The sequence below is a fragment of the Ascaphus truei genome, chromosome 10 (genome assembly GCF_040206685.1).
Source record: "Ascaphus truei isolate aAscTru1 chromosome 10, aAscTru1.hap1, whole genome shotgun sequence".
NCBI classification, from domain to species: domain Eukaryota; kingdom Metazoa; phylum Chordata; class Amphibia; order Anura; family Ascaphidae; genus Ascaphus; species Ascaphus truei.
In genome coordinates, this window is record NC_134492.1 from 62,702,632 (window position 1) to 62,715,248 (window position 12,617).

General features: G+C 47.9%; 1 protein-coding gene across 1 annotated transcript in view; it reads right to left on the bottom strand.

The window, feature by feature from the left end:
* The window catches only part of AKNAD1 (AKNA domain containing 1), a 126,200-nt gene that overhangs the window by 54,649 nt on the left and 58,934 nt on the right, over positions 1-12,617 (bottom strand). Inside the window, exons 11-12 of the mRNA XM_075615500.1 lie at positions 9,421-9,595; positions 1,540-1,610 (exon numbers count right to left, since the gene is read on the bottom strand). Coding sequence (XP_075471615.1) covers positions 1,540-1,610; positions 9,421-9,595 — 246 coding nt within the window. The remainder of the gene's footprint in view (positions 1-1,539; positions 1,611-9,420; positions 9,596-12,617) is intronic.

Below are 12,617 nucleotides of genomic sequence, written 5' to 3' on the forward strand. Positions count from 1 at the left end.
GTATAAAGGTGGCTGCCATACTACATGCCCAGGTACCCTGAACCTGGAATAGGGGTTCAGGGGATGCTCCAGCTATATGATAAAGCTGAGAGTGGTTTTGTGTGTAAGAAGTTTAGAAGTTATTTCTAGAGTGTGCCAGGGATGAGGCTAGTGAGTGTAGGCAATATATACACTTACTCCATCCCTGACACCAGAACAGGGACTTATACATTTATATCACACAAGGACTTATACATTTATATCACACAGGGACTTATACATTTATATCACATACATTTATATCACATTTATATCATACATTTATATCACACACAGGACACAGTATATTTTAGTAAATGGTTATGTTTAATAGGGATATGTACTGATAGCCTGTGAATGAACTGTGGGATTTCCAAGTCATGGATTCAGAGGGACCAGATGGCTACCAAGCTTGGTGCCTATGGGTCTGTTCGGAGTCCGGACTTGAAAGCCTCAGGGATGCCAAGGTGTTAGACCAGGAGGGGAACTGTAGTTCTGCTTGAGTACCCACATCCTGGGCTAACACAGGGCTATACGGCCACCATTTGCCAGAGTCCAGACTCTGTGGAGCCTGGAGCCACGGAGGGCTCAGTATGCAAAGAGGCAGAGGTGCCAGGTTGGCACATGCCCCATTGCAGAACGAAAAAAGGTGCCCACCCGACTTTACAATACCGGCAAATCGGTGATTGGCTGGCAGGAGAATTCCCACGCTCTGATAGGCTGTAGAGGTTGGTGAATGGGACACTGAAACCCATAAGAAACCTTGCAGCCAATCGGGAGAGGTGATTCTAAGCGCCAAACCAACAGCGGCAAATTCAAAGGTGCTCTGTGCTGAATAGACGCGAACCGGCTTCAAGGATTTCTAAGTCCCGCTTTTGAGAACGTAGCGGTCGCGGCTAGCATTGCAGCCGAAATCAGTTCCAGGACTTTCGCGAGTACCTCCCGGTCATTGGAAAGGGCTACTACAGAGGTCATCTTTGTGAATTTCGTTTAAAGGACAAGTTTATTCGTTAGCCCTGTTCCCAGTAAGTGTGTTAACTGTGTAAATTGTGTTACATTACAGTACTTACATGGGACAGGACAGAATGGGTGAGCGGGGGGTACTTACACAGGACAGGATGGATGCGCAGGGGGTACTTACACAGGACAGGATGGATGCGCAGGGGGTGTACTTACACAGGACAGGATTGGCGAGCGGGGTGTACTTATACAGGACAGGATGGGTGAGCGGGGGGTACTTACACAGGACAGGATTAGCGAGCGGGGGGTACTTACACAGGACAGGATTGGCGAGCGGGGGGTACTTACACAGGACAGGATGATGAGCGGGGGGGGTACATACACGGGACGGGACAGGATGGGTGAGCAGGGGGTACTTACACAGGACAGGACGGGTGAGTGGTACTTACACGGGATGGGACAGGATGGGTGAGCGGGGGGGTACTTACACGGGACGGGACAGGATGGGCGAGCGGGGGGTACTTACACAGGACAGGATGGGTGAGTGGGGGGGGTACTTACACGGACAGGATGGGTGAGCGGGGAGTGTAGTCCGGATCTGGGCTTGCACTGATCACACTGGTTTGACTTTCCTGTTTCAATGAGAGATTAGTGAAATTCTTGGTTCTTTTCTTATACCATTTGTACAAAGGTGGTTTTGTATTTATAATAACAACAATTGTGTATTATTATTGTAATGTTAATGCACATTATTTATAATATTTCTGTCTCTTATGCTTATCTAATTTTCAATCATAATAGACAAAGCAAACCCGTGTCCCATAGAACGTACAATGTAATATTGCTCTCCGAGGCACAGGGAGATAACGTGACAATGTCACAAGAGCTGACAATCGTATGTGAACCAGGTTCACCTACTTGAGTGTCAATAACATCTCCTTTTGGCCCATATTCACTAAAGGATGCTATGCTTTGGCGTGATGAATGGGATTGAATGCATTCAATGAATGCATTGAAGCTTAGCACTCTTTAGTGAATGTGGGCCTATAAGGGAATAGAAGTTATATATAACAGAAAAGTAGGTTAATCACAGTTAGTACAGTGCTGGCAATTTCCTGCCAAGTGGCTTTCAGCTTCTGCAGTTACAGTAACTGGCATTCCTCCACAATATTGTGTCACTTCAAGCTTTGCGGTGCCCTGATGTACTCGGCACGCCAGTCGTTCTAATGATGTACCTGTTGCAGAGTACATGCAAATACACACGCGGGGTCTCTTGACAAGGCTTATTTATTTAGCCTTAAAAAATTTACAGCACATAAAACAAAAATAGCTTCTCTTCAGCAGACAAAACAAAATTCCTTGTCTTCAGCATGGCAAACAAAATATCTTCTCTTCAGCATGGCAAACACAACAGTTCATAAAACATGTACTTTACAAAACAGACCTTATATCAAGCTGTTCTCTCTCCAGAGTTTCAGGGTAGTTCCCTGCTTCAGACAGCATACAAAAAGACAGACCTTATAGCAGTAATCTACTTCAGTATTTCACTCCTGTCTCCTGACCAGCTAGCCTGCATGTGTGCACATCCTGGGGTTTTTAACACACCTTGATTAGGCAGCTGGGATTCAACTAATTGCCATGAGCTTCCCAGCTGAAGTTAACCTCATCACTGCTGCACTGCAGACTAAACATATGTCTGCCAGGCATATAGCTGGTGGCTTTTATTTACCCTGTCACAGTACCTAACATACCAGGCGCTCTAATGATGTACGTTGAAGGCCAGTCATTCTAATGATGTACCTAACATACCAGGCACTCTAATGATGTACCTGACATGCCAGACGCTCTAATGATGTACCTGACACACCAGGCGCTCTAATGATGAACCTGAGACGCCAGGCAGTCTAATGATGTACCTGACACACCAAGCACTCTAATGATGTAGCTGACATACCAGGCGCTCTAATGATGTACCCGGCACGCCAGTCGCTCTAATGATGTACCTAACATGCCAGGCACTCTAATGATGTACCTGACACGCCAGATGCTCTAATGATGTACCTGACACACCAGGCGCTCCAATGATGAACCTGAGATGCCAGGCAGTCTAATGATGTACCTGACACACCAGGCGCTCTAATGATGTACCTGACATGCCAGGCGCTCTAATGATGTACCTGACACACCAGGTGCTCTAATGATGTACCCAACATACCAGGTGCTCTAATGATGTACCTGTCACACCAGGCGCTCTAATGATGTACCTGACATACCAGGCACTTTAATGATGTACCTGAAATACCAGGCGCTCTAATGATGTACCTGACATACCAGACGCTCTAATGATGTACCTGACACACCAGGCGCTCCAATGATGTACCAGGCGCTCTAATTATGTACCTGACATACCAGGCAGTCTAATGATGTACCCGACATACCAGGCGCTCTAATGATGTACGTTGCAGGCCAGGTGCTCTAATGATGTACCCGGCATGCCAGGCGATTTAATGATGTACCTGACATACCAGGCACTCTAATGATGTACCAGGCACTCTAATGATGTACCTAACATACCAGGCGCTCTAATGATGTACCTGACATACCAGGCGCTCTAATGATGTACCCGGCACACCAGGCGCTCTAATGATGTACCTGACATACCAGGCAGTCTAATGATGTACCTGACATACCAGGCAGTCTAATGATGTACCCGACATACCAGGCGCTCTAATGATGTACGTTGCAGGCCAGGCGCTCTAATGATGTACCCGGCATGCCAGGCGGTCTAATGATGTACCTGACACGCCAGGCAATCTAATGATGTACCTAACATACCAGGCGGTCCAATGATGTACCTGACACACCAGGCACTCTAATGATGTACCTAACATACCAGGCGCTCTAATGATGTACCTAACATACAAGGCGCTCTAATGATGTACCTGACACACCAGGCACTCTAATGATATACCTAACATACCAGGCGCTCTAATGATGTACCTAACATACCACGCGCTCTATTGATGTACCCGACATACCAAGCGCTCTAATGATGTACGTTGCAGGCCAGGCGCTCTAATGATGTACCTGACATACCAGGCGCTCTAATGATGTACCTGACATACCAGGCGCTCTAATGATGTACCTGACATACCAGGCGCTCTAATGATGTACATTGCAGGCCAGGCGCTCTAATGATGTACCTGACATACCAGGCGCTCTAATGATGTACGCTTAACCTTGAACTACTTATTTTATAAACACTGTTTTTTATGACTTCACGAGGAGCGTTTTGCGCTTTGTTTTGTTTTGTTGTTTGTAGATTCTAGGGTCTTGGGCTACCCTTTACTCAGCAGCAGACGCTCATCTACATTGGTAACACTTGTTTATCTGATACACTTCAACCACACATTGTTTTTTTGGGTGTTTTTGATATAACTAATCACTACCACTTGTACACTTTTTTTTAGAGATATATTTCTTGTGCGCACTTGTTTGTTTTTTCTTTTGGTCTAATGATGTACCCGGCACGCCAGGCGGTCTAATGATGTACCCGGCACCCTAATGATGTACCTGGCCTGCCAGGCGGTCTAATGATGTACCCGGCACCCTAATGATGTACCCGGCACGCCAGGCGGTCTAATGATGTACCCGGCACCCTAATGATGTACCTGGCCTGCCAGGCGGTCTAATGATGTACCCGGCACTCCAGGCGGTCTAATGATGTACCCGGCACTCCAGGCGGTCTAATGATGTACCTGGCACGCCAGGCGGTCTAATGATGTACCCGGCACCCTAATGATGTACCTGGCCTGCCAGGCGGTCTAATGATGTACCAGACACACCAGGTGCTCTAATGATGTACCCAACATGCCAGGCACTCTAATGATGTACCTGACACGCCAGATGCTCTAATGATGTACCTGACACACCAGGCGCTCCAATGATGAACCTGAGATGCCAGGCAGTCTAATGATGTACCTGACACACCAGGCGCTCTAATGATGTACCTGACATGCCAGGCGCTCTAATGATGTACCCAACATACCAGGTGCTCTAATGATGTACCCGACACACCAGGCGCTCTAATGATGTACCTGACACGCCAGGCGCTCTAATGATGTACCTGACACACCAGGCACTTTAATGATGTACCTGAAATACCAGGCGCTCTAATGATGTACCTGACATACCAGACGCTCTAATGATGTACCTGACACACCAGGCGCTCCAATGATGAACCTGAGATGCCAGGCAGTCTAATGATGTACCTGACACACCAGGCGCTCTAATGATGTACCTGACATGCCAGGTGCTCTAATGATGTACCTGACATGCCAGGTGCTCTAATGATGTACCTGACACACCAGGCGCTCTAATGATGTACCTGACATGCCAGGCGCTCTAATGATGTACCTGACACACCAGGTGCTCTAATGATGTACCCAACATACCAGGCGCTCTAATGATGTACCTGTCACACCAGGCACTTTAATGATGTACCTGAAATACCAGGCGCTCTAATGATGTACCTGACATACCAGACGCTCTAATGATGTACCTGACACACCAGGCGCTCCAATGATGAACCTGAGATGCCAGGCAGTCTAATGATGTACCTGACACACCAGGCGCTCTAATGATGTACCTGACATGCCAGGCGCTCTAATGATGTACCTGACACACCAGGTGCTCTAATGATGTACCCAACATACCAGGTGCTCTAATGATGTACCTGTCACACCAGGCGCTTTAATGATGTACCTGACATACCAGGCGCTCTAATGATGTACCTGACATACCAGGCGCTCTAATGATGTACCTGACATACCAGGCGCTCTAATGATGTACCAGGCGCTCTAATTATGTACCTGACATACCAGGCAATCTAATGATGTACCCGACATACCAGGCGCTCTAATGATGTACGTTGCAGGCCAGGCGATCTAATGATGTACCCGGCACACCAGGCGCTCTAATGATGTACCTAACATACCAGGCGCTCTAATGATGTACGTTGCAGGCCAGGCGCTCTAATGATGTACCCGGCATGCCAGGCGGTCTAATGATGTACCTGACACGCCAGGCACTCTAATGATGTACCTAACATACAAGGCGCTCTAATGATGTACCTGACACACCAGGCACTCTAATGATATACCTAACATACCAGGCGCTCTAATGATGTACCTAACATACCAGGCGCTCTATTGATGTACCCGACATACCAAGCGCTCTAATGATGTACGTTGCAGGCCAGGCGCTCTAATGATGTACCTGACATACCAGGCGCTCTAATGATGTACCTGACATACCAGGCGCTCTAATGATGTACCTGACATACCAGGCGCTCTAATGATGTACATTGCAGGCCAGGCGCTCTAATGATGTACCAGGCGCTCTAATTATGTACCTGACATACCAGGCAATCTAATGATGTACCTGACATACCAGGCAGTCTAATGATGTACCTGACATACCAGGCAGTCTAATGATGTACCCGACATACCAGGCGCTCTAATGATGTACGTTGCAGACCAGGTGCTCTAATGATGTACCCGGCATGCCAGGCGCTCTAATGATGTACCCGGCATGCCAGGCGATCTAATGATGTACCCGGCACACCAGGCGCTCTAATGATGTACCTGACATACCAGGCAGTCTAATGATGTACCTGACATACCAGGCAGTCTAATGATGTACCCGACATACCAGGCGCTCTAATGATGTACGTTGCAGGCCAGGCGCTCTAATGATGTACCCGGCATGCCAGGCGGTCCAATGATGTACCTGACACACCAGGCACTCTAATGATGTACCTAACATACCAGGCGCTCTAATGATGTACCTAACATACAAGGCGCTCTAATGATGTACCTGACACACCAGGCACTCTAATGATATACCTAACATACCAGGCGCTCTAATGATGTACCTAACATACCAGGCGCTCTATTGATGTACCCGACATACCAAGCGCTCTAATGATGTACGTTGCAGGCCAGGCGCTCTAATGATGTACCTGACATACCAGGCGCTCTAATGATGTACCTGACATACCAGGCGCTCTAATGATGTACCTGACATACCAGGCGCTCTAATGATGTACATTGCAGGCCAGGCGCTCTAATGATGTACCTGACATACCAGGCGCTCTAATGATGTACGTTGCAGGCCAGGCACTCTAATGATGTACCTAACATACCAGGCGCTCTAATGATGTACCTGACATACCAGGCGCTCTAATGATGTACGTTGCAGGCCAGGCGCTCTAATGATGTACCTGACATACCAGGCGCTCTAATGATGTACGTTGCAGGCCAGGCGCTCTAATGATGTACCTGACATACCAGGCGCTCTAATGATGTACATTGCAGGCCAGGCACTCTAATGATGTACCTGACATACCAGGCGCTCTAATGATGTACGCTTAACCTTGAACTACTTATTTTATAAACACTGTTTTTTATGACTTCACGAGGAGCGTTTTGCGCTTTGGTTTGTTTTGTTGTTTGTAGATTCTAGGGTCTTGGGCTACCCTTTACTCAGCAGCAGACGCTCATCTACATTGGTAACACTTGTTTATCTGATACACTTCAACCACACATTGTTTTTTTGGGTGTTTTTGATATAACTAATCACTACCACTTGTACACTTTTTTTTAGAGATATATTTCTTGTGCGCACTTGTTTGTTTTTTCTTTTGGTCTAATGATGTACCCGGCACGCCAGGCGGTCTAATGATGTACCCGGCACCCTAATGATGTACCTGGCCTGCCAGGCAGTCTAATGATGTACCTGGCCTCCCAGGCGGTCTAATGATGTACCCGGCACGCCAGGCGGTCTAATGATGTACCCGGCACCCTAATGATGTACCTGGCCTCCCAGGCGGTCTAATGATGTACCCGGCACGCCAGGCGGTCTAATGATGTACCCGGCACCCTAATGATGTACCCGGCACTCCAGGCGGTCTAATGATGTACCCGGCACCCTAATGATGTACCTGGCCTGCCAGGCGGTCTAATGATGTACCCGGCACTCCAGGCGGTCTAATGATGTACCCGGCACTCCAGGCGGTCTAATGATGTACCTGGCACGCCAGGCGGTCTAATGATGTATCCGGCACCCTAATGATGTACCTGGCCTGCCAGGCGGTCTAATGATGTACCAGACACACCAGGTGGTCTATGGATTTACGTGGCACGCCTGGCGCTTTAATAATGTACCCGGCCTCTATGTCACATGCACTTGCTCGTTCTCTATCAGGCGAGCGGCCTGACTCCTCAAATGGGGCCTAATTGAAATGGAAGCGGAACCCCCTCCAGCTGCCAGTCAGGGTCATGTGATCAAGATCAAGCTGCAGGGAGAGATTGATTATTTTAGGTATTTTATTATCCCTTTGTTTTGAGTGTTTGTCATATTGCGCAGTTCTGTGCTGTTCCAGGGTCATGTGATCGCTCGGTACCAGAGGGCCTGTGTTCAAGGTTAATACAAGCGCTATAGACCATTTCTCCTAATCTCGTGTTTTCAATTAAGTGGCTGGGCCTGAATTTCATCTTAAATATATGAAACACATGTTAGAATGGGGGAAAGGGCATTACTGGTGTCTATTACAATGCACGGTGTATTTTATAGCACTGAAAAGGTGCGCCGCGCTCTACAGATTAGTAATGTGAAAGCGGCAATCCATGCCCTTTTTTTTCTCATTTTTTTTGTTGACATAGAATAGAAGCGGGGGGTCTCCAGAGCTGAACCCCATGAATTTCAACTCCAGGGACCCCCAGCTTTCGGAGATACAGACCTCCGTAGGGGGCGCCGGTAGTCGCTCCACTCGGCTAGTAGGGTTCACAAAATGGCGGCGTTTCAATGATCATGCGCTCTGCGGGCCAATAGGAAGCCGTGACATCATCAGGTTCGGCTTCCTATTGGCCCACGTGACGCGGGAGCTTTAAGCTTTAAACCCCAGCTAGCTCAGCCGGAGCGGCTACCGGTGCCCCCTACGGAAGTATCTCCGGTAGCATGGGGTCCCTGGAGTTGAACTTCATGGGGTTCAGCTCCAGAGACCCCCTTGCTTCAAACCTGTGGTAAAAAAAATTAAAACGGCATGAATTGCTCCTATAAAGCAGCAATTCCCACTATTGGGGCGGGGGTCTCCGGTGTCTAACCGCGCTATTCTCAGCTCAGGGGACCCCATGCATCCCGAGAAACCTGCTAGTTAAGTGACTGGCATTAATAAAAGGGGATTTCAATGGCTGCACAGTAGGAAGCTGCCAACGATGATGTTGCAGCTTCCTATTGGCTGGAGATTTGCCCTCTGTTTTATTTTGAAGCAGGTGACTTCGCTGTGTTGGTTCCCGGAGCTAAGCTCGGCACTGGAGACTCCCCTCAGTAAGAATAAGGGGGGGGGGGTGAGAGAAGGTGTAGCGAGGATTGCTGCTTTACGTGCATTGCAGGTGAGAACATACAACGTGGCACCTCGGGATGTGTAGATGAAGCGGTATCACAGGGAGAGAGTAGAGTGGCGATGGCGGGAGATAGACATCCGGCTCTTCTGTCTATTACTTCTTGAAGGTCTTCCAGCAGCATGCCAAGCCAAAATATCTGTCCTTCCAGCTCTCTGAAACACAGCCACGCGCAGACCGAATGAATACGTTTGAAATAACCGCTGCAGCCTAAGGATGGCTTCCCACGTCTAACTGGCTTCTTTAAATCAATGTAACGGATTTGCTTAGAAATTTGTGAGAAATCATTTTTTTCAGGGGCCTCTGAATAGGAATGGGACGTTCGGCCATACAACCGCAAGCACTCCGCCACCCCAACTCAGCGACGGGACACCTGGCCGCAGGGTACCTCGCCGCAGTGCGCTCTGATGCCATGTTTAAATGGCAATGTCCCGCTCTCACGCCGACAAGCCATGTTTAAATGTCCTGCGTGGGACCGCTACACGTCCTACACCTCATGCACCGACCAGCCATGTTCAAATGTCACATGCGGGACATTTAAAGATGGCGCTTTGGCAGCGGGCGGTCTAAGGCGTGCAGTGGTCCTGCACGGGACATTTAAATAGGGCTTGTCGGAGCAAAGGCGGTGACGAGCTTGTCGGACGGAGCACGTGGGGGAGCGCGGCTGGACATTGCTATATAAAGATGGCGTCAGACCAAGGCGAGCTGCCCTGATGCGAGTTGTTCCGGTGGCGACATGTGTGGCCACGGCCTAATGTCCTAGATCTGGTGTGCACAAACTTGGGGGAGCGAGATTTTCGGGGGGGGGGGGGGGGCGGCGATTACAGAGGCCCTGCTCTCTTCCTGAAGGCATTTAAATTAAACGCGGGGGAGGGGCAAAGGTCTTTGTAACGTCCCTTATCTTTGCTCCGGCGGCTTCTGGTGACTGATCGCCATGGCAATGCGGTGTCAAATTCCACCGCAGGGTCACGTGATGTCAGATCTCTGGAGACAAAGTAAGGATGGGGGGCGCGAGCAGGGGGGGGGGGAAGAGTCGGTAGGGGGGCGCTGGTTGACAAGTTTGTGCACCCCTGTCCTAGATCACCTCTGAATGGGGGAGTGTTTGTCAATCAAGTATTTTCTTATATTTATCGCACCCTGCCATGATAATATCATGAGATATTGTGTATTTTAATCCATCTGGTACTTCAGGGGTTAATGATACAACAATTTGAGTTTAAAAATACAATATTTTGGGTTTATGATGGGCCAAGAGCTTTCCGGGGTCTGGGATCTTCAAAGACTTAATTGGGGGGTGGGCGAGGTCTATCATGGATAGCCCACAAAGTGACACACAGGGAGAAGGGTGGGGGTTTAGAAGGTCGTAAATGCTAACCAGAAACTATTCTGTCAGCGTCAAAGTTTATGAATAATTACTGGCGGATTCCAGAGAAAGGTGACACACAGGCTATGCTCTCATTGAAGGACTTTATTAAAAATGAGAATATCATGTGACGCCATCTACTGTACATACCAAGATTTACAGATCTGTCATCGTGTCACAGAATGGCATGTAACAAGACCACACACTGCATGGGTAAGGGGTAATAAGGGACACATATCCATTTATCGCTCAAAATTAGGGGTAAGATGGTTATACTTATTCTCTTTGCGTCTGCCATGAGCACCTGAATCTATTGATGTGACTCACGTGTGTCTAAGTATTAAAGGAGTGCCAGTTGCATGTGGTGAGCTGCCAGAGTCTGGGATCAGACAGAATCTACAGCAAGAGATCTTCCGCATGCAAGGACTAGGCTAGAGGTATATCCCCAGGGCCCAGTTAGTCCCCTGAGACACTGTAGAGGAATAACTGTATGTTATAGGGTCTGCCTTAAGACAGGGACTCCTTCACCATACTCAGAGAGAAAGAGGAATGCTGCATGACAGTGCCTGACTGTCAGTACAGCGTGTAGCAGGAAGAGTGCCTAACTCCATAGCAGAGACTGTGGTAAAGGATCATTCCGGCTGGGGATCCCTCCCCTGTGGAGTCAGCGTGTGTATCCATTCCTGCAGAGAGCAGCGCAGTGCGGTGTGGGATCACTGTGCGGTGTTGCTGAGTTCCAAGGATTTTCCTGATCAGGACTGATAAGGGAGGTAGTATATATTAAGTGCACCACCGGGCCCCAACACAGGGAAGCGCTATCCCTCACACTCACACTCTCTTTATTGTTGTGGACACGCAAGGGATAAGTGCCCAAGCACAGTATTATCAAAGGGACTGAGGGTGATGGGATGATGGACATGCGGGTGAGGGGATGGTATGCATTCAGGGTGATGCAATGTTATTCATATGATGTAATGATGTATTGATGTTATGCAAAGAGAGTTTCATTGAAGTTATCGTTCATGCTCAGTAAATACTGTTTGTTAGGACCAATATGTCAGGCCAGAATCTGCACTCATGTTAAGCTTCCATTTTGTCTGGTCATAACTAGTTAAGATTCTGTAGTCAGCCTTTTGCTGAAATATAATTCCTAACGCACTCAGTTTCTGCTAAATTATATTTCTTTTCTTCCTGCTAAGGATATTGCTAAGATACTTTTGTGTTGTCAATTTCCTGATGTTTTAGTTAGAATACAGTATAATAGAATGGTTCTCTGCAAGAAGCAAAATAGTGTAATATAGTTGCTAAAGACTCAAGGTCTCTTTTGATAACAGACAATGAATAAGCTATGTATTCAGACAATTGCTTGTATTGGGAAAAGACACGTCCCAAAAGTCACGTCACTAATATGTCCTGCCCCTAAATCACGCCTCTAATCAAAGCTACGCCCAAGACACACCTAGGATACGCCTATGTTACACCTAGGATACGCCTATGTTACGCCTATGTTACGCCTCTAACCAATATCTTCTTTTTTCTGTATAAAAGTCATTACCCTATGAGTAATAAATTGAGACAAAGGATTTGAAACCTGGCATGCGTTACGTTTCATTTCGTTCGTCTTCCAGGCCTGATAGTTCATCAAAGATCGAAGATAACAGTTGCAGGGCGTGAAAGTTTCCTGGGAAGTCTGCTGCAAACGGTGCAGATGGTGTAGTATCCAGTCACAAGGCTTCAGTGTACCTGGCAGAGGAAAGGTTCCTCTCGGTTCTGAAGCATAGGCGAGGAAATTAGGTTTTCCTTCACTGTTTATT